Source organism: Labrus bergylta, chromosome 1 (assembly GCF_963930695.1).
Source record: "Labrus bergylta chromosome 1, fLabBer1.1, whole genome shotgun sequence".
NCBI classification, from domain to species: domain Eukaryota; kingdom Metazoa; phylum Chordata; class Actinopteri; order Labriformes; family Labridae; genus Labrus; species Labrus bergylta.
The window spans coordinates 13,714,793-13,742,468 of NC_089195.1; the positions used below are offsets into that span (position 1 = coordinate 13,714,793).

General features: G+C 42.2%; 4 protein-coding genes across 7 annotated transcripts; 2 read left to right on the forward strand and 2 right to left on the reverse strand.

Annotated features, from left to right (window-relative positions):
- The first annotated feature begins 370 nt into the window (after positions 1 to 370).
- Positions 371 to 3,637, forward strand: LOC109976303 (ecto-ADP-ribosyltransferase 4). The gene is made up of 3 exons (XM_020626450.3): positions 371 to 518; positions 643 to 727; positions 2,279 to 3,637. Exons 2-3 carry the CDS (start codon positions 665 to 667, stop codon positions 3,011 to 3,013), a joined length of 798 nt encoding a protein of 265 aa, XP_020482106.2. The 5' UTR covers positions 371 to 518; positions 643 to 664; the 3' UTR covers positions 3,014 to 3,637.
- A 134-nt stretch (positions 3,638 to 3,771) lies between these two features.
- Positions 3,772 to 9,980, reverse strand: LOC109989056 (cerebellin-1-like). 3 transcript variants are annotated; one of them, XM_065954500.1, is made up of 7 exons: positions 8,168 to 9,980; positions 7,998 to 8,063; positions 7,746 to 7,825; positions 7,432 to 7,565; positions 7,002 to 7,181; positions 5,738 to 5,869; positions 3,772 to 4,596 (listed from the first exon to the last, which is right to left on the reverse strand). In XM_065954500.1, exons 4-7 carry the CDS (start codon positions 7,523 to 7,525, stop codon positions 4,295 to 4,297), a joined length of 708 nt encoding a protein of 235 aa, XP_065810572.1. In that variant the 5' UTR covers positions 7,526 to 7,565; positions 7,746 to 7,825; positions 7,998 to 8,063; positions 8,168 to 9,980; the 3' UTR covers positions 3,772 to 4,294. The 3 variants fall into 3 exon arrangements, with proteins under 3 accessions (XP_065810572.1, XP_065810573.1, XP_029134464.2); XM_065954501.1 differs by lacking the exon at positions 7,746 to 7,825; XM_029278631.2 differs by having other exon boundaries at positions 7,998 to 9,980.
- A 150-nt stretch (positions 9,981 to 10,130) lies between these two features.
- On the reverse strand, positions 10,131 to 16,571 carry tppp2 (tubulin polymerization-promoting protein family member 2). 2 transcript variants are annotated; one of them, XM_020640665.2, is made up of 4 exons: positions 16,413 to 16,571; positions 15,255 to 15,446; positions 13,989 to 14,142; positions 10,131 to 12,493 (listed from the first exon to the last, which is right to left on the reverse strand). In XM_020640665.2, the coding sequence occupies exons 2-4, from the start codon at positions 15,443 to 15,445 to the stop codon at positions 12,302 to 12,304; spliced, it is 537 nt and encodes a 178-aa protein (XP_020496321.1). In that variant the 5' UTR covers position 15,446; positions 16,413 to 16,571; the 3' UTR covers positions 10,131 to 12,301. The 2 variants fall into 2 exon arrangements, with proteins under 2 accessions (XP_020496321.1, XP_020496320.1); XM_020640664.2 differs by having other exon boundaries at positions 15,255 to 15,462.
- Positions 16,572 to 21,220: 4,649 nt separating this feature from the next.
- ftr84 (finTRIM family, member 84) lies at positions 21,221 to 27,387 on the forward strand. Its single transcript, XM_065954505.1, has 7 exons — positions 21,221 to 21,903; positions 23,092 to 23,187; positions 23,337 to 23,570; positions 23,779 to 23,935; positions 24,337 to 24,393; positions 24,537 to 24,590; positions 25,403 to 27,387. Exons 1-7 carry the CDS (start codon positions 21,331 to 21,333, stop codon positions 25,942 to 25,944), a joined length of 1,713 nt encoding a protein of 570 aa, XP_065810577.1. The 5' UTR covers positions 21,221 to 21,330; the 3' UTR covers positions 25,945 to 27,387.
- The last annotated feature ends 289 nt before the right edge of the window (positions 27,388 to 27,676 follow it).

A 27,676-nucleotide genomic window follows, 5' to 3' on the forward strand; every position in this document is an offset into this window, starting at 1 on the left:
TCTCCTGTTATCAGATAATCAAATTAATTGTCAGCTGTTCCATCAGGTGACTTCTTTTTGCATCTCACTACTTTTTCAGCCTTTTTGTTGCCTCTGTTCCAACTTCTTTGACACATGATGGCATCTTTTTTTTCCTTTTCTCAAAACAACAATGACATTTCTCAGTTTCATCATTTGACATGTAATGAAAACGTGCTGCAGTGTGCATTTCATTCAGTTAAAACATGTCGGAGAGTTGTCTGTCTGTGGTTCTGCAGCTCACAGCAAAAACATTGACCACAAAACCATACTCATTTCCTATCACACTCACACCTTTAGACATTCACATGTAGTCCACCCTCATCATTTCTACAAACTTGTTCATGTGCGTCGGAGGACTTGTGACCCGCCTGGTCACAAAGGTATATAAAGAAAGACCCATTGGGGTTCTGGTCATGTGCTGAGGACCAGTTGTCTCATTGAACCGTCTGTTTCAAAGAGCTCACAAAGTTTGCAGCATCATCTCTTTCGAAAGTCTGGTAAGTCAAGCTTTTGAGTACCATACTTTTTTGTAATTCAACCAATAGTTCAACAATGATTTTATCAACACTACAAACTAAAGTGAAGGTCATTTTATTGACTTGTTGTTTTGTGTGTTTGTAGAGTCTTAACACTTCAGAGAAACATGCTGACCTTCATTTCATTCTTCTTACTCTGCGGCTGGATGCTGCCTGCAGACTTCATGACGGTGAGTGGAGCATCAGTGCCTGAACAACTGCTGTGTGATGTGTCTATAATTGTAGACCTACTGGTTGAGGGCCCTGGTAAAGTGTTGGTTGCTGCTATCTATCTATCTATCTATCTATCTATCTATCTATCTATCTATCTATCTATCTATCTATCTATCTATATAGCCACTTGTGCAGGCGATGTTTTAATGCTGACAAAGCTTTGCAAAAGTATTCAACATACCCACCTTCAAGTAAAGCACGAGTCTCTTCATGTTTTAGTTTATTTCCTCTTACTGGCTCCTGACTCGAAATTTCTTTTACTCAGTTCTCACTCTGCAGCACTTGCCGGGGCGGCGTACGTGTGTGTGTGTGTGTGTGTGTGTGTGTGTGTGTGTACGTGTGTGTGTGTGTGTGTGTGTACGTGTGTGTGTGTGTGTGTGTGTGTGTGTGTGTGTGTGTGTACGTGTGTGTGTGTGTGTGTGTGTGTGTGTGTGTGTGTGTGTGTGTGTGTGTGTGTGTACGTGTGTGTGTGTGTGTGTGTGTGTACGTGTGTGTGTGTGTGTGTGTGTGTGTGTACGTGTGTGTGTGTGTGTGTGTGTGTGTGTGTGTACGTGTGTGTGTGTGTACGTGTGTGTGTGTGTGTGTGTGTGTGTGTGTGTGTGTGTGTACGTGTGTGTGTGTGTACGTGTGTGTGTACGTGTGTGTGTGTGTGTGTGTGTGTGTGTGTGTACGTGTGTGTGTGTGTGTGTGTGTGTGTACGTGTGTGTGTACGTGTGTGTGTGTGTGTGTGTGTGTGTGTACGTGTGTGTGTACGTGTGTGTGTGTGTGTGTGTGTGTGTGTGTGTACGTGTGTGTGTGTACGTGTGTGTGTGTGTGTGTGTGTGTGTGTGTACGTGTGTGTGTGTGTACGTGTGTGTGTACGTGTGTGTGTGTGTGTGTGTGTGTACGTGTGTGTGTACGTGTGTGTGTGTGTGTGTGTGTGTGTGTGTGTGTGTGTGTGTGTGTGTGTGTGTGTGTGTGTGTGTGTGTGTACGTGTGTGTGTGTGTGTGTGTGTACGTGTGTGTGTGTACGTGTGTGTGTGTGTGTGTGTGTATGTGTGTGTGTGTGTGTGTGTGTGTGTGTGTGGTTGTGTGGGGAGACTGATGTTAGCATGTTTTGCTTGTTATGTGTCTATAGGCTATGCATTTGTGTTTATAGACTTGCAATGTTATTTTTCTTTTGCTTTCATTCTCACATTCTTGGGTCCTCCATTGCTTTGGCAATTGACTATTTGTATGCCTGTAAAATTAATACCCCGTGTTGTCCTTTGTGTCACTGTTTCACTTGTTTTGTTATCTCATGAATAAAGGAACTTTAACATCTGTCCGAGGAAGAAAGAATAATAATAATAATAATAATAATAATAATAATAATAATAATAATAATAATAATCTTCATAATCTCATGGCCTTAAAGCTGCACGACTTTAGGACGTGCTGCAGCATCCCCTGCATTTCTGTATTTCATCACTCGGAGCCGCTGTAGTTGAACGACCTTGCCCTTCATTATTTTCTTTGTCTCTCCTCAGATCCGTTTCAACTTCACTCTCCGAGAGAAAAACCAGGACATCCCGTTGGGTATGGTTGAAGATTCGGTTGATGACATGTACTTTGGCTGCCAGGAAAAAATGATGGAAAAAGTCAAGACCTACTACTTTAACAAAGAAATTAGAAATAGTAAATTTGAATATGCCTGGAGTGAGACAACAAAGTGTGCTGAGAAGAAACCAAGGGAGGCTGACAAGGCTCTGACCAAAGACCACATGCATGCAATCTGTGTTTATACTGATAATAATATTTATGATATTTTCAACACAGCAGTCAGAACAGAAGCGAGCAAATACAGCTTCTCATTTCAGTTCCATTCCTTACATTTTCTTCTGACATCTGCCATACAGATCTTGAATAGCAATTACAAATGTCACACAACTTACAGACGCACAAGGAGTTTGTTTTCTGGCAATGTCGGACAAATCATTCGCTTTGGTTCCTTTGCCTCCAGCTCTTACTACAACAACTTATTAAAGTTTGGTAGTGAGACCTGCTTTAAAATCAAGACCTGTGCAGGAGCTTATCTGGGGGACTATTCAGTTTTTGGTGACCAAGAAGCTGAAGTGCTCATCCCACCGTATGAAATGTTCACTGTAACTAAGAAAGTTCTCGGCCCGCTTAATTATGGGGAACTGCTCGACTGTGAAGTCGTCTATTGGCTGGAGAGTGCAGGCTTGAGAAGCAGACTGAACTGTAAAGCTGCATTTCCATGAGTCCTCTGTAGCCATCTTTACTCTTTCTGACTTTTTTTTTCCAAGATTTATTTTGGGGCTTTACTTGCCTCTATTTTAGAGATAGGACAGTGGGCAGAGCCAGATACCAGGGAGAGAGCAAGTGGGGAACGACATATGGGACAGGAGCTTCAGGCGGATGCTTCGAACCCGGACCACCCGCCCTCGAGGGTCAAGCCTCCAAGCATGGGGCGCGCTCTAACCACTAGACTACCAGCATCCCACTCTTTCTGACTTTGATCACTATGTTGTTGTAGACAGTCATGACTCAGAGAGACATTTACACAGGATAGACTTGATTTCTGATATATTTATGTTGAACATGTCGCACATTCGGCCTTTAAGGAAGTGATTAATCAAAAACAAATAAAAACAGTTATGATAAATGAGGTGATTTAGATGTATTTTTTCACACACTTCAGACTAGCAGAGGAATAATATTGCTTGTGCACATTCAAAATGCAAATAAAATGGTATCATGTGTCACCCTTTTTGTCTCACCCCCACCCCTAATGTCCCTGCTTCAAGGGTTGATGTGTTGTTTAACCTTTTTGAAATAACTACTGTTTCTTGCTACTGGTCATTAAACTGCTTGTCGCAAAACAACGTTGGTTGTGTGCTCTCATTTCTCAGTTTCAAGATCATAGACTTTATAAAGAAAAGACAGCACAACCCCTCGCCTCAAGTTCACCCAAAAGACTCCAAAAGTCTACGGTCCAGATTCATCAGCTTTGAAACACTAAAGTTCCAAACCAAAAGAAAAGAGCTGAAGCTATCAGGCATTTTTAAATTGTGTGGGTGCAGCTGCAGAGAAGACTATAAAATATCCATTGATTCACTCAGCCACCTCCAAAAGCTTTGTTGATTTGGATACAACTAATCGGAATAAAATCAGCAGAAAAAAAAAAACACACTCAGACGTAATGTGACATGCAGAACCCTGATATGCACCAGAGCTAGTAGACTGGAGAGTCTTTGGTTTGTCCCACTGCTATTTTTTCAGTTTTGTACATTAGCACCTATTTCTTTATTGGGTATTTCTTAAACAATCATTAAGAAGATCCTGAGAGGTAAAGTAGGGAGTCATCAGAGTACCAACAAAAGGTTTGTGATATGTTGCTCTGGTGCCACTCATTCTGTGAAGAAACTTAAACAAAAATCACATCAATATCCAAGAAAAGAAACAGACTATATCTTTATTAAATTTCCCTAAAAGCCAACATAGTGCAGTTTCCAATACAACCACCTTTAAGCAAACCACTATCAGGGCAGAGATGGGTAAACCAAGGATCCAGAGAAGGTGTTTAGGCCCTCAACGTTCCCACAAAGCTGCCTCCCACTCAGCAGCTCTACATAGACCTGCCCTCCCTGCTCCACAGACAGGAGGACCGTCTGGGTGCTGCTGTCCTCTGAGTCCTCTCTGTTGTCTTCCCAGGTAGACGCCACCACCTCCAAATTTCTCATGAGCTGCACCTTGTAGTACATCTTCTCGCCTTCAACACCGACCTTGGAGTAGACCGAGAGGGCGAAGGAATACAGTCCAGAACGAGGGGCTGTGAATGTACCTGGAAAAAAATGTGTTTCAGGTGAGCAGATCACACAGATAAAGTGATTAGCATTTTTGAAAAGCCATTAAGGGACATCAGTAAATCTAACTAAGCATGTTGTGTTAATCTTAAATGTCCGACAATCAGATATTCAAGCAGCTAATTTCATTGCTTTTGAAAATAAAGTCTATCATTCGGAAATAAATCCTGAATTCATTATCAGACCGCATAAAGTCTCCGGGGACCATTCCCCTCTCTCTACTGTGCAAAAACAGAACTTCATTTCATGTACAAAGACCCACAAAGCTATATGAGAAATGGTGGACTGATAGCTCGGCTAAGTTAGCCGTCAAACAATGCTACTCCGAAAGAATATATCCTCTTCCTCCTCTTCCTCTCCCCCTTTAATGATTTAAATCCTCCTCTGAGCGCCCCTAAAGGCCTGGAGAACTTCTTCTGAAGACTGTTTTCTGAATGTGTGTCTTCTTTGATTTGGCAGGTTTTATGCAGCACGTTTGGTGTTCATGCAGTTGTTTCGGATTTTTGCAGCACGATTGGTTCATTTGTCAGTCTCTGTATTTGTTTGAGACTTTTGCATTTGCTTTGAAATGCATATTGTTTCTGAATTTGATGAACGCCTTTCCTCAGTGAAGCTTCGTTGTAGTTCATGTAGGATGCGGTAGGTATATGCCCGAGCTGTGATCAGCTGACAGCCTGCTGATTAAATCATCTAATCACGCACAAACCAATCACAGCCAATACTCATAACTAGGTGTTCCACTTAAATACGACTTCCCGTCTCACTGATCCCTGCTACGCTAATGCTGCTCACACTACGCTGCTGCTGGCAAAGCTTTGCCTCCACCACCCCATCTTCCTCCTCCTTTCATGCCTAAAGCTTTTGGTGCACCCTCATACAAGGTGGTTTAGCCTTCTGCTACCTTGAAAGCTGAGGCATGCTGCTTGGCAGACCTGTTGAGCATCTTTATAGCAGAGTCATCTGCTGCAAGTTTACCTTCATTTCCATTTTGCAATAAAAGATTAAATCTATGACGAGAACAATATAAGTCGTTCAGGCTGTTGTAAGTCAGTTGCCCTTGTCGGCCACTGTAAACCCTGTCGGACAACACTTGTATGAGATGTTAAAATTAGCGCTTACCCAGCGTTGGGTTGTATCCACTTCCATGGTTGAGCGTGATGACATCATAAGGAATTGGGCTGTTCCTGGTGAAAGGTCCAAAGCAGGTCTTTCTCTGGCTCATGGAAGCTGTGAATGCAACTCGTACCCCTCCTGAAACAAACAAAGGGAAGTCAACAGAGAAGTTAAAAACAGCACTCTCATGTCATTGTTAAATGTCTTTGGCAGGATCTTAGGCATAGAGTGGAGTCCTCTGAAAACTCTCTTGCCCTCCCCTGAAAAGATCCCTGCAGATCTGAAAATAACAATAAATGCAGCGTTGTGCCCACAGACAACTATTTTTCAAAACCAATGAGTGATCAAAGTTTAGTTGTGAGATTAGCCGACTAAACGATTAAAGATGGTCACCTTCGCTAGTCAGCACCAGAATTACCACATCCCTCCCTTGCCCATGCTGTAGCTCTGCTTAAAGGCTACTGCCATAGTGCTCTACTACCTAGATGTAAACCAGCACAGTTGATTTGTAGCTTCTTGTGCCGTAGAGCGATTTGACAGTATTTTGATCTAGAAAATGGGGAAAAGGTTGTATGTAGTCCATGTGAGGTTACACCAACATATGACCTCTCAAACTGGGAATGCATCATCAGCACAGGCATGTGGATGTTAACCTACAAGGAAGACTGAAGGCAGGATTTTCTGGCACTGCTAACGTTAGTTAGTGCCACTTGCAAACCAGTGACATAAAGTTACATTTTAGGAAATATGGCCCTTAATGGCCTTATATGCGATTTTTTGATCCAGCAGATGTCGCCCTTGAGCACCAGCATGATAGCATGCTAATGCTAGCGAGCTTTATTATGCTCGTTATGCTCACACTGCATGTAAATTTACCCGAAATGAGTGTGATCTAGAAACAGAAGAATTTAAATTTGCAATTATTAGCCAGGAAATTAAGTTCTAGGAACATCCCTAGTTTAGAATTTAAATTAGATCTCTGTATATACAAAATATAACATCTTAAAGGGAGCTAACTAGATATTCATAGGCTCATTCACTCTATGCCTTGGTAAAAGCATTATTTCTATGCCAACATGGACTAAAGACCAAGTTCACAACATTTGACCATCTCTACAAGCAAGAGGAACGTCTGTAAATTGTCCCATTGTGAGTTTTGCAGCAGTGTAGGTTGTTGCTGTATCAAATCCTCAAAAAGGAGTTTGATGAACGTCTGACACATGTAAGAAGACCATGAGCTGTTTGAAACAGGGTCCTTGTTGCAGAGTACCTATGACTTCATGGATGCTGTCTCCCAGCTGGAAAATGCGCGCGGACAGTTCCATCACTCTCTGGAAGATTTGGTCCTCCGCCTCTTGGAGCTCTGTGGCCGCGCAGCAGCAGCCTCGCTGGTTCTTGAACGTACACTCGCAGTCCCACTTTCTGCACGGCAGCTCGCCTTCCCACGAAACTAGAAATGTATGAGGGGGGGAAATTGGCTTGATATTGAAATCGGCTGCTGCTTTCTGTATAGTGAGAAAAATACTGGCACGGTCACACTCCATGGATACAATTGAGAGAAAGAGTAAATATCAAAATGTTACAATGTGTCATGTGTCCTGTTTATGCATTGTATCATCAGTATATATATCTGCAGGAATTTGATATAGAAAGTCATTAATGTTTGCTTTGAACAGTAGAGGAGTGATAGTTGGGTTTACCTGCTGCCATCTGTAAGCTGCTGATCGAGTTTTCGGCTCTCACACTGTCCCACAGCAGGCTCAGGAGAAACAATGTGCACGCTGTAGCTCTCATCTCAATCTCAAGAAAATGTCTTCACACAGCAGAGTCGGTCCTGAAAAATGTTGTCCCCATTACAGGTAATTTAATAACACCGAAGACGCGTGGATAAACACATCGTCTATTCTGAGATATAAAGCTTATTAAACAGACTCAGAGATATATACATAGATTCATACTGATGCCTCTATTCAATTTACTAAAGCAAAGCAGACCAACATGAACGTATGAATACCTGAAACTACCGCAGTCGGGTGGAGGAGGAGTAGCTATCAGTCAAGGTGAGTTACAAGACGCTGCACATTTCTTCTTAAGCTACATAAACAACAACACGGAAATATGATTATTTTAAAACTAGTGGAACAGCACTCTTAAATCTGCAGCAGCAGTAGTGTGTAATTAATTAAACTTATTTCCCTGTGTGTGTGCGTAAGCATACCTGGACAATAAAGCTGATTCTGATCATTAATAGAAAATCTTTACTCACTGCAATCAAGCAGGAATCCTCCTCTTCACTCTGTATCCACGTTCAAAGTTCAAATCACAGGTTATCCTGAAAACCAACACATCTTTACTGAGGACCTAATGTTAGCGTGCAGTGTATATATTCAGCTCACTTTTATTTCCAGGTGGGCGGAGGAATCTCTGTGTCCATACCTTTATTCCCCTCCCTTAAGAGACGTTCAACCCTCCGCTCCACAGGCTAGGTGTGACCTGTGAGGGCAGGTTTTCAGGATCCTGATGAAGTCCCCCGTGTATATCAAAGTGTCCTAAAGATTGTATCCGGTGGCCGTGTCTATGGTTATTAGGTCAGGGGTGTTAGGTTGGCTGATAGCATCGCTCAGTTTGTTGTCTATGATAAGCCTGCTGCATTATCCCTCTACACCTGTCGCGCCATTGGAAACTGATGACACTGGGAAGGCCCTAGTTTAGTTATAGCAGCTGTTTCCAGTAGTGATGGAGGAGGTACACAGTTGATAAGTTCCCGTACAGACTGAGGAGGATGCCTAATGTATTTGTTGTATTGGCTTATCGTGCACATGCTGACCTGGGAACGCCACAGAATCCTCCAGAAGGAGCTGGATGTCTTGGTCAACTTGCTTATCCTGCTTCAACTGCACGAGCTGACTCCATAGAAAAAATGGATAGATGGATATTCATGGTTTAGGGTCAAAATACAGACAAAGCTATTTCAAAAGAATAAAAGAACTTCAGGCACACTGGCCCTGAAATCATCTTGAGTTGGTTGTTCACACATGCACCTCACAGACTATCCCGGTCGGAGGTGGAGGGGGGGGGGGGACTCAGGAGGCAAGACGTGATGATACCGACTCCACTATACAACGCTTTGAGAATTTGCCTTTATATCAATGCTTCGTAGTTTGGCACAATCTCAATATCAACAAAATAACAGGAAAGAATACAGAAATCAGCAGTTTAATCACGTGCACAAAGATCCCAGTCCCATGCACACTCTGTCTATGGTCGTGTGCCGCTTGCAGGATAGAAACATCATCACCCCGTCCCGCTTGCGCACGGTGAATTCTCCTGTTTTCAAATCAGCTCACCTTAACTTCGTGTAGAAAACGTACAAGGTGGCTGGCAGGAAATACTCTGTGTAAAGTCTGAGTGAAATATGATTAATTTAGTGGTTACACATGCAAGAAGTGTGAAAGCATCATAAGAGATAACAATGCTCCAGATATTGAGGATGTGCAACCAGCAAATTCACAATATCAACTGTATCAAATAACACTACATTAACTCTTTGTTGTCAATGAAATTAAGTTAACGCTTGTTTTAAGGAGTAAAGAATCACATTTACCCCTCAAGTAACCAACAGGAGTTACTTCTGAAATAAAAGGAACACACTGGAGGGCTAAAATAAAAACACTACATGATATTCATTTATAGAAAGGGTTCTCAAACTTTCAGCTCCAAACCACCAAAATAAGGGTCTGACCCCCACTGTCCTTGGAGGTGGTTGAGGATTATGACGTGTTATTAATTTCCTAAATGTAGGATTTTATTCTCTTAATCTCAGATTTTTTCCCCCTTAGTGTGGCCCTGATACTCCTTCCTACATTCTAATTTCACTTTGGTTTTACTTTAAATGTAATACCTTCTTCTCATATATTTGAACAATGATGGGAAGCATCAACAGTTTTAAGTGGTTTCACATTTTTATCAGTTTCTATCAACCCACACCGAGGGGTCCTGGCCCCCACTTTGGGAACCACTGATTTACAGGAAAACGTCTTCATGGGCTGAGATTTCATTGTGAACCCTGTGGTCATTTCTTTGTTTGTTTTTTAGGGAATTCAAAGGCAGTTCACAAACAACGCACAGGTGATGGTTATCAGCTCAGGCCTTTAGTGCGAGACACCAAAGAGGAAATCTAGCTTTAAATATACACACCACATGAACAGCTTTGTTCAAATGGATCCTGCATACATGCCGTCAGTGTTGCATTACAAGGAGGGTCCAGGTGTTGGGATGAGTGTGGGCTCGGTGGTTATTGTTCTATTGTGACTCTTTGTGTGCTGAAACTGTATCAATGCTGGAAATCAGAGGGGACTATTTTCTCCAACCTGACTGTTGACTACGAGTAAACACTGAGTATTTGATGTCCTTTTTATTTCCTCACACAGTAAACAAAGAGTTATGGCTGCATCAGACAAGTCCGTACAATCAATATGCATCAAAACAACGTTTAAAATACGGTATATCGCTCAAATATACAGAACACAGACTGAACCTGTTAGAGCTCACTTCTGTTTATAGACATGTCAAGTAAATAATATCATGTGTCATATCAATTTAGAAGTTTTATCTTAGGCTAAAAATCACTCATTTGATCTTGAGACCTGCTTTTGTTTGTCAAAACTTAATCCCTGGACATGGGTTCCTGCTGCTCTGAACGAGACTTTACGAGAACATTACGAGACTTAACCTGAACCTGGAAGCTCACTCAACTTTCCCTGTGAATGAAAACAGAGCTGGCCAATTGGAAGAAAGTGGGCAAGTGGGGAGGAGGGCCTTTAAAGAGACAGGGAGACAGGGGATGTGTGGAGACATCTCCACACATCCCATGCTTACAGGTAATTTAAAGGGGACATATTATGAAAAATCCACTTTTTCAGTGTTTTTGAACGTATATTTGGGGAACCTGAGAGTCTACCGACCCACAAAATATGAAATAAACCCATCCAGTCCTTTGTTTGTGGTCTGCATAAGTCTTACAACACAGAGAAAAATGCTCACAAACCTCCTGTGGTGCTTGATTCATGTTATATTTTGACCAAAGGACCGCACAGATGTTTCATTTAGACCACAGGGGACTGTTTGAAAAGGTGGAAATATGTCCTCTGTCTCATCAGTACCGTATCATCCTCTTCAATTCTTATCACATTGTTCTTCATGCTCTACTTGTAAGTATAAGTTACATTTTAAGGTGTGGAAAATTCCAAGGCAAGACGAATAATGGCCGCCAATTCATTTTGATGCAAAAGGCATTGACATGTATATATATATTAGCAAGCTCACAAAGCAGCAGAAATATAACAGCAGAGGAAAAGCACCACAAAGCCTCCCTCCTCTAGGCTACATTAGTAAGGCACAGTGTTAAGTTCTACTAGAAGCAGAGTTAGTGTCCTAAATGCATGCTTGTTTAGAAATAAATTTTTATCTTTACCTCCAACTCAAATCTCTGCTCATGTTCAGAAAACCATTACAGGTCATGCTACAACCCTTTAATATATCTTTACTTATTGCAAATACATGTTTCTTACTATCTTTGGATTATCTTCAGGAAATGGTGTCTCTCTCTCTCTCTCTCTCTCTCTCTCTCTCTCTCTCTCTCTCTCTCTCTCTCCCTCTCTCTCTCTTTTATCAGCTATCCAGCTGGCCACTTATGAAGTCTTTAAACTTCAATCATGGTGCAGTGGAAGCAGGGTCCGAAATTAACACCCTCCAGGTGCCAAATGCAGGTTGATCTACGTACTCATTTGGCCACATGGCGGCGGAATGTTTGTAGCCAAATAGTCATGTATTATATAACCAGTTTTTAGTGTGTTTAGCTGCCGCTCTTTTCTCCTGCTCCTCTGCTGTCGGAGCGTCATTAGGGGATGCTGATAGGACCCACACAGGAACGCCAGCCACCATGTTACTTTGTTCTCTTTTAGTGCATCACAACAAAGTTAATTTGGTCAAACGGTCTGTTCAAATATTCGCCAGTCACTCCAGCCGTGCCTGCATTCATCAACAATCAGTGACTTAATTATAGTAACATTATGCCACCACAGCCTGCTGTAGTCTGTGAACTTCTCCTCACAGCGCTGCGTTGTATCTGAACACTGAAGATACAGTGCACGCTAAATTCACGCTTCCCGTTTCACTTAGGACTGCAACAGTCCTCTGGAGCAGCCAGCGACACACACACACACATCCGCTAAAAGGGTGTGCTGCCTAAATCGAGAAATGTAGGCTACTTGTTTTTATAGATAAAAGCAAATTTATTTTTTCACATGTGGATTTTTGTTTTGCGTTTGTAATATTGATGAACGTAGTCCACACGGGCGGCGTGGGCACTTCTACTTTAAAAAAAATAAAGGCGAGCAAATAAAATATTCATCAATTTCCGCGTCTTAAATCTGTGTTGCAATCCAACGGAAAATAACACCTTATTAACTCAATTAAATGTGATTTTTTTTCATCTACCTGCCACCAAAAAGGTTAATTTCGGACCCTGAGTGGATTGATTCATTTGACCAGTTTCCCGCTCTTTCTGAGTTATGCTTCGTTTACTTTGGAGTCATAAGTGCCGCTGCCCTTGTAAGACGCCACATAGCCGCTGGAGTCTGGGATGTCCTCACGTCCTGCTTTTCCTTTTCCTTTGCCGGAGTCATCGAAACGCTCCTTGTGGGCTCCCGTGTATTTAGTCGTATCCGTCAGTCTGTCCACTGCTGCTGCCTTTGCCACTTTCTGAAAACAACAAAAGATCACGTTTTTAGACAGAAAACAGGCAGATATTTAACCTCTTTGATCCTGCAGGTTTTTAACCATACATTGTATCAAAAATGGACGTAGTCACAGTGACGTCACCCATCAGATTCTGAAGTGGATTTTTGAAGCCCAACAATGGTGGTCCCCATATTAAAAATGTTGTCACAAACTTTTGATCCTGGCAGCCGGCAGAGAGCTGGAGCTGAGGTGGGACTTTAGCCTCCTGGCAAACAGCTACAACAACTGTCAGTTGGTATTTAAACAGGTTTGTAAATTGAACTTTTGCAGCCAATCCCTTGAGGACACCAAAGGAACTGCAGTTTTCTGCACATCGGCATTGGTGTCATTTTTCGTCACATTAAAGTCACACATTTTTCAGCCTTTCTGCTTACTTCTTAACTCTCTTTTTTTGGCATTAATGTAAAATATCAAAGTGCAAAACACTGATGACCAGTGCAAAATAATATCTCTTTAAAGCCACATGGTGCCATTTAATGGTACAAATGACAATAAGTGACAACCCTGACTTTTTCTTTGATTCTAAATGTGGAGCAAATGGATCGGAGCAACGGCAAAGAAATCAGATTAAAACAGTAACATTAAAGATGTAAAAAATATTTTGAAACTCCAGATTCCTCTGATGTAAACACAGTTAATTAAACAGTACAGAGGATGACTTTAAGCTGTATGACTCAGAGTTGATCGAAAATTTATCTTTGTTAACCGTTAATCCGTTAACAAAGACGTTAACCTCAGTATCAGTGAACCAGTCAATTCCTTTAATATTTAACTTAAAATTAAATTCACTCAAGAAGCCTTTTGGAGGAGAGTGGGAACATCTTTAAGATCTTCAACCAGGTCCAGCTCCCTTTGGATCAATCTCTGAATCACCATCACCTGAGAACCTACACAAACGACTGAAGGTCTACAGGATTCTTCCTGTCGTAATATTCGAACAAAAACTGTCCTGCTACATAGGTGAGGGTCCTCATGATGCAAATCCAGTGAGTGATTTAACACATTGAACACATTACATCTGTTAAGATCCACAGATAGCTTGGATTGTTCAACTGTATTCTCTGTACTAATTCATGCATTCATGACCTTTCGATTGACACTCATTTGACCAATCAGGACCTTCCATTCAGGCTTCTATAGCCAATAAGAGCCAGAGTAGAAACTGGACTTTCTGTCTCTGCCCTCCATGTTCGACATTACACATGATACTGCAAAGATGTGTCAGTTGATAAAAGGAACAACAACATTGTCTGAAGTCTCATCTCCTCGAAGAGTCAGGAACATGAGGTCAGCTGACTTGAATTGGCCAAAGTGGACTCAAGTAACGAAAATGACAGTAAAACCAAATTAACTTTATAATTTTTATTTAAAAAAAATTAAGCCCAATAACTGTGGGATTAATGGACATGTGCCCAGCTCTGGTACTAATATATAAATATGATATACATATACTTACTGTGACTCCAACGTTGGCAGGCTCCTTGCCAGCGATGAGGCCGTAGAGCTGCTGCAGAGCCTCCTCTTTGCTTTTGCCTTTGAAGCGTTTGGGAGCCAACTCCGTCAGAGCCTGGTTGAACTGTTCAAACGTGATCACACGAGCCGACTTGGCCCTGAGGAAACGCGCAGGAAGAAACCACTGAAGCGACTTTAACAGCAGTGTTGTAAAAGCTTTCACACCGTCAAGTGGATACATCATCATCACGCAGTATCTAGTAGCCTAATGTATGAGCATGGGGGGGGTTGTTTAAGGGACTGTTCAACACGGTGATGAGACGTCAGCATGCTTCTGTTTAGAGAATCCAGCAAGCCCTGCTGAACATTGGTTGGAGGAACCCCAATTTATTTTTTCCTAGGGTCCCAACAGACTCTAGAATCACAACTGGACGTGAGGCTATGAACTACTTAGAAGGGGGTTTGAAGAAAAAAATAATTTAGCCACTTAAAAAAGTCCTTATGAATTATTTTAATGAATGCATCTGTTAAGACAGAGCTGGTTTTGTTTTGCTGTCTTTGAGGCATTACCTGGCTTTCATACCCCATCCCCTCCTTGCACCTGCTGTGTACAGGTTCTGTCTTAAGTCCGGGTGTAGAGTCCAAAATAACCATATATGTGTGTACACAAGTTAGTACCTTTAACTTGTGTCGTTGCTTGGTTGCACCATAGGGATGTACGCTTCATCTTCACGAGGTGATTAAACGTCCAAACTGAGCAAAATATCTCTGCAGAAATTACGTTTTAACTTCCTGTTACCCAACAGGTTCAGCTCAGTTGGTGGAGCAGATAGAGCAGGCAGGGAAGTCTCCTACAACTTTTTTTTTCCTAGGACAGCAATGGCAAAGGTTTTTTTTTAAAGATTTATTTTTGGGCTTTTTGTGCCTCTAATGGAGAGATAGGACAGTGGAAAGAGTCAGAAATCAGGGAGAGACAGAGAGAGGGGAATGACATGCAGGAAAGGAGCCATAAGTTGGATTCAAACCTGGGCCGCCCACCTGGAGGACTATAGCCTCCATACATGGGGCACGCACTAACCACTGCGCCACCAGCAGCCCGCAATGGCAAAGTTTGACCCGCACTACTCTGCCATCCTAGGGAAACATTTTTCACAGCACAGTACTGAATGATGGGATTTTAGAAGTCGGTATACGCTGTAGACCGTCATATTCTCTGCACTACGCCGCTGATAGTTACATTATGGGAGGCTTATCCTGAATGACATCTTACTTGACTTTGCTGAAAACAATGTCCACATCCGTGGTGGTGACGTTCTTGCCGTCGATGACGCGGCAGTCCTTACAAAGCTTAGCGAAGTTCTTGCAGTTCATCTCCTTCCCTGTGGCTTTTGTGTCTCCATGGACCGCGAACTTCTGGAAGGCGGTCTCCACCTCTGCTACAGACGCTGCGCCCTCAGCCATGCTGACGGAGACACAAACTGCACGACTTAACACAGTGCGATCTACTGTCAGACTAACAGGAGAGTTTGGTAACATTTTCTAAACGTTCAAATAAAGAGTGATCACACAAACTTCTTCCTCTTCTCTCCATCCTCATGAAGACATTTTAAGAAATTAAAAAGAAACTCATTCAGAGTTATAACGACGCTATAAGCTGATTGATGGTCCGCCTGCCAAGAAACGGCTGCCATCATCATCAGCCTAAGTGAACATTTCTCTCTCTCTCTCTCTCTCTCTCTCTCTCTCTCTCTCTCTCTCTCTCTCTCTCTCTCACACACACTCACTCAGACACTTATACTCTCAGATTCATCATCATGTAGACCTTATCCAAGCTGCTCTCAGGCCAATCTAATTCAATCAACTCAATTTCCAAATGGCTGCAGCGAATGGACAACAGGTTCCTTTGCTCCCCCCCCCCCCCCCCCCCTCCAAAACACACACACACACACACACACACACACACACACACACACACATACGTACGTATACACACAAACACACACACTTGAACACTAGTCAAATTGCGGCTTGCTCAGAAGGATGTACATTCAGTCACATTGGGTTATAAACAATTAAATAACAGCATTTATTGCAAAAGAATGAACAAAAAAACTCAAATCAGACTAAAACATTTTTCATTTTAGGGAGAAAATCTATAAAAAATAAAACAAAGCTTTCCAGGCGTACTCAAAGCAGCAGCTAATCATTAATGGATTTAACAAATACAATATAACAGCGTGTACATTCACACTATAGAGCCAGATGACTTTTCTGGGTAGGAAATCTGATATTAAAAATATACTGTGACATCTGAAATAGTATAAACATAAATTACATGTCATTGCTGGATCTAACATAAAAACATTCATTGACTATTCATTGTTGATACTGTGGCTTTAAACAGTGATGCTGAAATAATCAAGTATACCTGCTGAAACGATGCTGCGTTAATATTCAGAAGACAATCCTGATTCGCCCGTCACTCACTCAACCTCTTTGTCGTTTTCCTCCTCTTTCTTCTTCTGCTTCCTTCTTGTCTGCCTCTCCTTCCTGCCACTCCCAGGCTCGCTCACAGTGAGGACAGAGATGATGAGATACAGCAGGAGGGAGGAGAGAGAGGAGAGAGAGGAGAGGGAGGAGGGAGGGAGACAGGAGGGAGGGAGAGCGTACCAACCAGCACAGTCAATGACATCATGTCCTCTCTGCCTCTCTTGTGTGCATTCAGTTTCATCAGCGACTGACCAGCCTGTGTGCAGATCTTGCTTCCTTTATAAAAGAAATAGGAGTTCTGATGAAAAATTAAACAAAAATGTTAAAAATACCTTTTGCTCATTGGTCCATATTCACCAACCCGAGCCGAGCAGTCCCTCCAAGGCCGCTGGTTGAGCCCAAGTTGTTTTTCCTTTAAAACTGCCTGATATCAATAATTTAATATTACTCTACTATTCTACAAATCATTTAGTAGACACTTTAATCCAAAGAGATGAACATCAGAGAGTAAGAACAACACTAGCAAGGATCTGATATTTCCTTTCTGATATTTTGGCAAGCACAGAAACACCACAGACTGTATGAAGAATAGACTGTGCAACACCTCCCATGTTGCATCTCTAATGTTATACAAACATTAGTTCTAACTCACTCAGACTCTTGTCCAGCAGTGTGGTCAACTGCATCAAATAAAGACTTGGATAAATTACAGTTAGTCCAGAACAGAGCTGAAAGACGGGTGCTGAACTGTGAGAGAAGAGCGTATATCATTAAAATTTCCTTTAAGATGGCCATTGGTGAAAGAAAGGAAGATAATTTCTCTGCTTTGCTTTTTTAGAAATATTTCAATGTCTAAAATGCTGAATATTTCTTTGTTTTTTAGCTGTAATGGTCATGATTACAATAGTAGGCATCCCCTCAAACACTAACGTAAGACAACGTTCTGTTATGTATCGCGGCATGTGATCTTCTATCAGATATTACCAGTCGAACCAGTAAAACTGTTTTTAAAAACAGATTAAAGAAATAACTAATGTCACAGAGACTCTCATGAACTTATCAATTGTAATACCAATGTTTGATTATTAACATATAATTTTCTATGTACAGTCTATATGTAATAGAGCTGTGCATCCTCACTGGTCTCACGATTCGATTCGATTACGATTATCCAGTCAACGATTCGATTCAATATCACGATACATCACGATTAATCCTCAATTTTCTATATTACTGCACATCGCTACTTTTTCATAAACAGAGACAATCAGTCCTATAAATATGAACTCCTTTTGTGTAATTTAAAAAAGTGATTTAGACAACAATGTCTTTATCAATATCTTTACATTGTAAGTTAAAATTACATTATATAGGTAGCCTACAGTATAGGTAATAAGTTTACTTTTTTGTGTGTTTAGTTTATTATACGAGAGAAAGATGTTTTTAAGTCACTGTGTGTTCTCTCCTCAGGACGTTGTAGTCTTTAGCTGTGAGCTTTGTTCAGGGTTTGTTTTGTTTCTTTCCTTTTTATTTCAGACGAGTTGTGTTAAGTTGTTACTGCTGTAAACACCCCTTTTCCTGATACGAGTGTTTCACATTAAAAGCACTTCAACTGCAGATAGGCAGGGGACTTTTATTGTGAAGAACTTGTCGGAAATAGAAAGTGTTTATCATCGAATGAACGCAGCTTTAGCGGAGTTGCACTTAGCGGTGATACTGTCGGTAGTCAACTGTGTTTACAGCCGCTCACTTTATCACGAGTCACCGTAACAGCCCCCTTCTTTTAGTTATCCTGGACTTAAGACAGCGAGGCTTCAGTTTAAACACACCTTTAGTTGTGATGAAGATGCTAATCCGTGCTGCTAAAGAGACACTGAGTCAAGCTGTTTCAGCCTGCAGCAGAGCACTGTGGTCTGAGCGTGCAGGACCAGCTGACTCTGCTCATAAAGTCAGCAAGCGGGACTCAATTTACGTTGTTTTCTGTCACAAATCCCTCTGTTAGCCTACGTTACTCTCATTACACACCACCGTGTGTGTTTAGTTAAAACAAACTCACTCAGTGCTGCGCAAAACACCCGCATTTAGCGGTTAGCAGATGCTTTTATCTAACCCCTCGTCATAACTTGAACACACCGCAAAGACTACAGAGGAAGACTCTGCTGTTACAGAGGAAATAACTCTCCATGCCAGCAGGCGGTGGTGGTCCATTGTTATGATACGAGAAGACCATTTTCACACCGCTGTCGGTCACCACTCGTATTATAGGTAGCCTACTAATTGAGAATAATGTCTGATAAAAAGTTGAAAATGGCGCTGCCGTTGTTGGTCTTTTAGTGGAAAATTAAAAGAAGAGGCAGAGGAGACGAATAAGGAGAAACCGCACTAATGGGTGAAAGCATGGATACTACAACGGCATGCTCAAGGGGCTTTACTGAACCTGTGTCGAGAGCTGGAGAGAAATGAAACCTCCCAACAGCCAATCAGAGAGATTCCTCTCACCTCAGACATGTTGAATTGGTCGAATCGTCGAATTTGACATGTCGAATCGGCCAAAAAAAGGCAGACGGGGGCCAACACACTGCAAAAACTAGGGCGACGACCACTCAACGACGGTCCAACTAGGACTGAAAGCCGACGACCTCCTCGGGGGGGCCAAAGCCTTTAGTCGTTATTAGGTACTATGCATGTTTTAGTAGGAACAATAATTTGTCCAACACCGTGTTTTATTGATTGCAGATATAAGGTGAACATTTGAGAGATTAACTTTTTGACTTGCAGAAGGTTCATCTTCATCTCTTGATTTGTACTTTGCCTTCTATTGTTATTCTATTTTTTTTTTGTTGTCTTTTTCTCTTCCGTCTTGGACTTTTAATAATTTAATTTGTGTGGATTTTAAATTCATGTTTTATGAGTGGACACCAGGAAGAGTACTTGCTTAATTGCTCCATACCAACCAAAACGGCTTCTGAGATCTGCAGGGTTAGGCCTCCTAGCAGTTCCACAGTCCAGACTTAGGTCAAAGGGTGATCAAGCATCTTCTGTACTGGCTCCTCAGCTTTGGAACAGTCTTCCTGTTGATGTGCGATCTGCTGACACTGTCTCTGTTTTTAAATCCAGACTGAAGACACATTTTTACACACTTGCCTTTTTAGCTGATAACTAATTTGATCTGTTTTACTTATTACAGCTCTGTTGTGCAATCATATAATTAAGCTTTTGTCATGTTTTTTTAATTGTTTTTAGTATCTTTCTTTTAATCTCTTGTTATTGTTGTTGTCTATGGGAAGCACTTTGTGCCTCTGGATTGAAAAGTGCTATATAAATACAATTTTTATTATTATTATTATTGCTATTTAGGTGGTGGCTAATGGGGATCCAAATGAACCATAAATGAAAAAAAAATCTTGTGGTCATTTCTGGACATTTTTAAGAGTTTTGTTCACGTGTGAAAAAACACATCATGGGTGAGTCCCTGTTTCATATCCCGTTATCCCACTTCTGTTTTTTTCCCCCACTTCATCACGTTCCTCTTCTTAATTAGCTAACATATCTCCTCATGTAACCCAGGTTTATCATTCTCACTCCTTTGTCCCGTCTACGCCGCTGAACTCAGCTGAAAGCTTTCAGTCACTACTGTGCTCTCTTTCTCTCTCACTTACCGTCATTGTCACAAGAGCCCTCTTGTCTGGACAAAGACGAGAATGGCCCTTCAAGAGGACAAAGACCATTGACGAGAGCACGCTGAACAAACGGACACATTACGAGAAACATTATTCCGTGTCACAGCTTATCAAACTGGAGAGCAGGAAAACAGAGCCGGTGTCACACGTCCAGATGTGCTACCGTGCGGCTCTGTACGGTGCAGGGTGCCACCCTCCTGCTTTAGCCAACTCACACTCATTCAACACTTCAGGATGGAAGTGTTTTGATTTTTATATAAAAATGTTGATCTCACATGTCAGATATTTTGTGTCTATACAGTGTATGAGAAAACAAGATGTTATGCAACTTTGATTGTCCAATGAGAATCACATCCATGTGATTGTTTTCTGGTGCAGCAGTGTTTATACTTTTTCCCGTCCTGCAGGTTTTCAACGTGGTCCTGTGGGTGCCCACATACTGACTCTGTGTTTTGTTCACAGGATAAACACAACTCTTTGTTTTGGCATCATCATGCACCATCATGAAACCCCCAGACTGACACAACCCAAAGGAAAGCTAAATGGTGTGAAGGACTGAGTGACCCTTTAAACTAACAAACGCTGTCTAAATATACAAAAAACTCATCTCCTCTGCTCTCTATTGGTCTGTTAGAGTGATAAAGGTAGCATTTGCCTCTTTATGTGACGGCAAAAAGACCCCTGCTGTCTCTCTCTCTTTCACTCACTCTGCATTTTAGTTTAAAATATGACTGAAGATCTGCAGTTTTTATTTTAAGGTTGGGTACTTTTTAATGCTATCGCTCATTAAAAAAAGCCGTTTTAAAAAGCTGGTGTATCAAAAAGTATCAACACCCTAATTTTAGGTGAGCCTCTTTTAATGTTTTTATTTTGCTGACAACTTGACCTTACTGTGTGAGCAACCTGATATTCCTGCTTGTTAAGCAGATTCCTGCATGGTTGAAAGACATGATGAGAAAGAGGGCTCTGTAGGAAGACATCACCCATCTGTTTAGGGTCAAAACAAAACCTCCCCTATAAATATAAACACCGGTCAGCATTGTCTCTGGTTTGAGAAGGAGTTAGATCCTTTGGTTGGACCTCAGCGCTAACTTGGCAGTCTGGGGATTTTAATCCGACACATATCGACTCTCCTGATTCTAAGTTGGTTTAATTTTTTTCTCGTCGAGCAGCATCATGGCTGAATCTAGCTTCCCTTTCCCTCCAGATTCGTTCTGTCCACTGTGTGCAGACACGCTGAGAGACCCAGTCACCATCCCCTGCGGTGACACCTACTGCCTGGAGTGCATCAAGATCTACTGGGACCAGTTTGACCACATGGGCGTGTACAGCTGCCCACAGTGCCGTGCCACTTTCACGCCCCGGCCCGTGCTGAGACGCAATGTGCCCGACGTGAACCACGAGCCCCTGCGACAGCTTCCTGAGCTCACTCCTTTCCCCCACATGCAGCGGGAGTCCTTCTGCGATTTCTGTGTCGGCCGTCGCAACAGGGCCGTAAAGTCGTGTCTCATGTGCCTGGCCTACTACTGCGAGACACACGTCAAGCCACACTACGAGTCGTCCACCTTCAAGAGGCACAAGCTGGTGGACGAGACGGGCCACCTGGACAGGAAGATCTGCCCCCAGCATGAGAAAGGCCTGGAGCTGTTCTGTCGCTCGGACCAGATGTGTGTCTGCGTGCTGTGTACGGTCAGAGAGCACCGCGGCCACAACATCACCTCAGCAGAGGAGGAGCGAGTCGAAAAACAAGTGAGTCTAAAGTGTCAATGAGTCTGATACCTGGAGGACTAATTAGTCTGATGTGCATTAAATGACTGCATGAAAGTTTTATTTCTGACTAAGGTTCGACGCTTTTTGATACCATGTGTTCTCAAACGGTACAACCTCCGTTATTTCAAGGATTGATGATATCGAAAAGTACAGAAACTTTAAAACAACATCAGACCTTAAGTCATGTTTTTACCAAAAAGCTGAGCCAGAGAGAGAGAGAGAGAGAGAGAGAGCACTTTCTAGATTGCACAAATATCAAAAGGTTTGCAGATAGGCCTATATTTGCATGCGGTATGGAGCCATTTGAAGTCCCACAAAGTAAAAGTACTGTAATGATTTTGTGCATGCAAGTTATCATCTAAGTTGTATATAAGATGGTACCTTGTTCCCAAAAGATATATTTTTTCATTTTAGGACTTCAGGGACTCTGTAAGACAGTGTGCAGGAGCTTTTGTAATAAAAACAAGAAATGATCCATAGGACTTGTATGTGGTGATATGAAAAGAGGTATTGAATTATTGGATTTTTACCTGACTCGTATCAAAGTTTAAAAATGGTGTTTATGAGAATCTAATAGTTTTAAATTCTCAACCAAAGTTTCATCTGAAATGTTTTAAAGAGGACATATCATGCCCCTTTTTCACATTTTCAAACAGTCCCCTGTGGTCTAAATGAAACATCTGTGCTTTGGTCAAAATATAGCATGAATCAAGCGCCAGAGGAGGTTTGTGACCCTGTATAAACCAGCTCTCTCAGAACGCTCCGTTTTGGTGTGTGTGTCTCTTTAAATGCAATGAGCCCCCCCTGAGTTTTCCCTGTAGACATCACTTCTCTGTAGCGAGAATAAAAATGCCGGACCTGCGCAAAAGTTTTGCTCTAGGCTGGGGGTGGAATCCATGGGTGGAGATACCAGGGGAGGGGAGGGGATTTTTTTTTACCAGAATCCCACTGTGACATCACAAGGAGAGCAAATTTGAAACGGAGCATTTTTCTCTGTGTTGTAAGACTTATGCAGACCACAAACAAAGGACTGGATGGGTTTATTTCACATTTTGTTGGTTGGTAGACACTCAGGTTACCCAAATATATGTTCAGAAACACTGCAGAAGTGGATTTTTCATCATATGTCCCCTTTAAAGTGCCATTATTGTCTTGTTCATCTAAAAGAAAGTCTTGGTGGTCACCCAGTCGGAGGTCCAGTACATCATTCAGGAGAGGATGAAGGAGCTGCAGGAGCTCAAACATAATGTGGATGTTCTCAAAGTAAGATCACACATTGTCCAATCTAACATTTTACATTTTAAGAGGGTTTTTTTGAATGTGAAATGACGAAAACATTTAAAAATAAATGGCACTATGTTTACAGTTTGCGATCACCTCTTTTAAAACTGACCTCTGATTGGACCTTGCAGAGTGGTGCCCAGCGAGCACAGGCTGAAAGCGACAAGACGTTCCACGAAATGCTGCAGGCGGTGGAGCGCTGGAAGGCAGAAATCAATCAGATGATCACGGCGAACATGCAGGCAGCGATGTCGCAGGCGGAGGGCTACTTGGGCCGTCTGGAACAGGAGATCCAGGAGCTGCAGCGCAGAGACGCAGAGCTACGGCAGATCCTCGAGACAGAGGACAACATTCACTTTCTGCAGGTGAGATATTTTAAGATATTTCAGCTGCTGTCACCTTATCTGTTCTGTCCTGTGTATGAGCCAGGCGTTTCTGCATGTAAATTCAAGTTCTTCTCCATATATACAGTTAAATGCTTTGACGTCACCCTGCTTACGGCCACCCTTCCATGACAGGGAGCCTCATCAGTTAAACCTCCTTGATCAAGACTCTCCTTTTCCTTCTGAACAGAATTTCCCCACCCTGTGTGTCCCTCCTGAAGCCATGGTGCCCAAAGTGCTCATCAACCCTCAGTTCTCTTTTGGAGAGATGAGCAAGACAGCCATGGAGATGAAAGAACATGTGGACAACATCTGTAAGAAGGAGCTGGGCAAAATCTCCAAGACAGGTTTGTGTATGGTGCGGTAGATTTAGGGCGCACTCACACTAGGCACAGTTATCCCGTACCATGCTGAAGCACGATTGTCCCCCCCTCCCCATTCCACTGCTGGCCTGCACTCAGACTGCTCCAGGACTAACCGGGTCTGAGCACGGTTACCTCTTGTACATAACATCATAATACAACACATGCATGGTTTAAGTAATCATGAAGCGTGCTTAGTTTACAAGACAGACAGACAAAAAAATAGCAGCAGGCCGTCCGCATCAACAATCTCACACTAGTCTAACAAAGTGGACTTTCAGGGTGAAGCATTCTTAGGCACAGATTGCCTAGTGTGAGTGCACCCTAAAGTGACAATATATCTTTAAATTCGGCATGGTCATCCTGACGCTGTATCATTTCAACAGTGAGTGAAACCCCCGTGTACATCCTTCTGCCAAGAAATGGTGACAAACGACTCAAAGGTAAGTTTCTGTGACCTTAAACATGTAACACTTTATACATTAAATTAAAGAGACAAGAAAGATGGAGGTGACATCTGTGTCTACTAATTTTATGTTAGAAATTATGTAATTCACTTTAGACTTTTACTTCTATGTGATTTCAGTTCCTTCCAGACTCGATTTTCAGGAGCCAAAAACCAGGACGGACTTCTTAAGATGTGAGTGAAGAGTGTTTCTCTGTGGTTCATGTATTTGCTTTTTCACAACAGAAATATGGACGATATACCGCATATTGCATTCTCAGACATATAATTTAGTTATTGTGGGGGTTTCATTCTTGATCTATAAAATGCATCACATTAGATTATGGTTGCAGACAGGGGCAAACTATCCACGACGGCTGAAGCGATTTACATCAGGAACATCGGCAAATTCAGAAATGTAAACACTTGCACAAGTCCAAAAAACAAAACCTGCTGCCAACACATAAACAATGCAAATGTTACAGGCACTCCAATTTCACTCTATACTTATAAATATAATATACTCTATATAAAAAGTAACACAGCTGTGTTCATTTTAACATAACGCGATACCTGGGCCTCTCTCTCTCTTTCTCTCTCTCTCTGAAGCTGATGCTATTCTGCATTCTTCGTCTTGCTGTGTCTTATCTCCCCGCAGGAGTCGAGAGGGAAGTTTTTTTTTAAACGGGAGTTTTGTTATGTTGCACGGAGCCGTGAGGTCTTCGCGCATGTCTGCAATCTGAATCTCCCCTGCTCTCTCTCTCGCTCTCTCGTGCACGCAGCAATTCTATCAATAAATGAAAAATAAATAAAAACAGGTCGGAAACATACTTGGGCGGCCAGAAATGTACTTGGGTGGCCCGCCCAGGTATCATCTATGAGTGGGAAACACTGTTCACAGTTTCTGAATTTATCGCACGTTCATCCTTATGTTAATTGTTTCTGCTGTTGTTGAACTAACATGCATAATTAAACCATATGTTTTGTGTATGGCTGTGTTTTCTCAGACTCCTGCAAGCTGTCCTTCGATCCGAACACAGTTTACAAAGAGCTGGTCCTGTCCGACGGGAACCAGAGGGTCACACGGAAAAAGGCGGTCCAGTTTTACCCAGATCACCCAGAACGCTTTGACGGCTTCTCTCAGGCGCTGTGCAAGGAGCCTCTGGCTGGTTTCCGGTTTTACTGGGAGGCTGAGTGGAACGGGGAGTTTTCCATCGGGGTTGCCTACAAGAGCATCAGTCGGAAGGGGAAGAACTCGCACAGCCTGCTGGGCTACAACGACAAGTCCTGGAGCCTCTTGTGCTCAGACTCGGGCTACTCTGCCTGGCACAACAAAGTAGACCGAGACCTCCCTAATGCTCCCAGGGCCTCGCGGCTTGGTGTGTACCTGGATTATGCAGGCAACACTGTGGCCTTTTATTCAGTTTCAGAGACTATGGAGCTTATCCACAGATTCAAAGGTCGTTTCAGTGAGCCTTTGTATGCAGGTTTCGGCGTTGGCTCCTCCGTCACGCTCTGCCAGCTGAAGCAGAATTCCACAAATAACTAAGATTAAACAAACAGGCAAACTGTGGGAAGGCAAGTAAGGCCCTGGGTCCACCTAGCATTTTTTCTCCAAGTGCCTGAAGTTGAAATTGTTCAATTTTTCAGAAAGGCACTGTTGACGACACAAGCGCTGTTTTCAAAATGTTTGATATTCCCTCGTATCGTGTCTTGAACTCACATCCTCTTTGCTTCATGTCTGCTGGAGTAACAAACATACAGTTAAAGGTAACAGAGCAGTGTCGGTCATACTGCAGCCATTGTCAACAGACTGTTGTCATAGAGACAGGACGTGCAGCGCTTTTTTTTCCTCAACGCTTCATGCAAGTGCTCTCGAATGCACAGTCAGCGCTTTCCTGCCCAGAAAAGAGTGCTGTAGTTGTAGTAAGACCACACTAAGTGAGAACAAGATATACACGAAAACAGAGTGCACAAGACCAAGACATTTAGGGATCGAGACTGAGTCAAGACCAAGACCAAGACCCAGGCAAGGCAAGGCAAGGCAAGGCAAGACCGAGACTAGACCAAGACCAAAACCATAAATATCACTGAAACATCATCACCATGTTATGTAGCGGGCGTGTCACTCACAGACTGTAACACCGGGAAATTTGCGGCCGTAACCGAGGGATAAAAATTAAGCTATAAATAAATTGAAGTAAAAGAGGCGTTTTCCTTCTAATCACAGTGTTGAGGTGGAAAATAGCCTTTCAGTGGTGGTCTTGACTTAAAATCCGGAGTTTGCCCAGTCTGAGACCGAGATAAGACCGAGTAAAAATGCGTTTAATTCCCAGATGAGACCGAGACCGAGACCTTCAAAAAGTCTTGAGATCTGTCTTGTGACAAAGACGGATTTCAAGTACTCCAACACTGCCGGAAGAAACGCTAGGTGGACATGGGGCCTAAGAAAGCTATCAAACTACTGCAGTGTACAAGATGTAATATTATGATGATCATAAAAGGAAAATTTCACTGTACATAAGAAAGACATTTATTTTAGATAATTACTCCAATATTTTGTTTAATGTAAGTTAATGTCTGAATATCATACATTGATGTAACAAACAGCGACAGGAAAAATATAAACTCTGGTAATAATAATGAAAGATGTTCTCTGTTCAGCTGTGATGTATTTATAAGCATTAACATGAAGTGGCTTTCAACAACTTGCAGACAGAAAACTGAACACACTTTATGAACTGCTCTGGTGATTAGTTTGTGTGATGTCAAAATGTACTGTACATCTTACAACAGAACTTTTCAGGTATTTATTGCATGACATAAAGCATCTTTCATAATACAAAACAAAAAAATGTGTAGGTAGAACTTTATGATAGAAAATATAGATTATAACTAGGACTGACAACGTTAACAACTTAATGCAAGTGATTAATGTAGAGACCCTAAAGGTCACATATTATGCTAAATACACTTCATCATGTTTCTCTCACTATAATGTGTCTCTAGTCTGTCTATAAACCCCCCAACAATGAGAAAAGTCCATCCTCTCCATCCTTTACCTGCTCCACTTTTCAGAAAATGTGTGCTCAAACAGGCCATTTGGAGATTTTCATGACATCACAAAGGGCAGTAACCCCTCCCCCAGGTGGGTGACACTCCCACAGCTAGGTGTTTATTCTGCCCTCTGAGTCTGCCTTCTCACCGTAAACAATAGGATATGGACCGAGAAAGCCTGAGACACCCAAGCCCTTCCAGAGAGGGGCGTGGTCAGACACTGC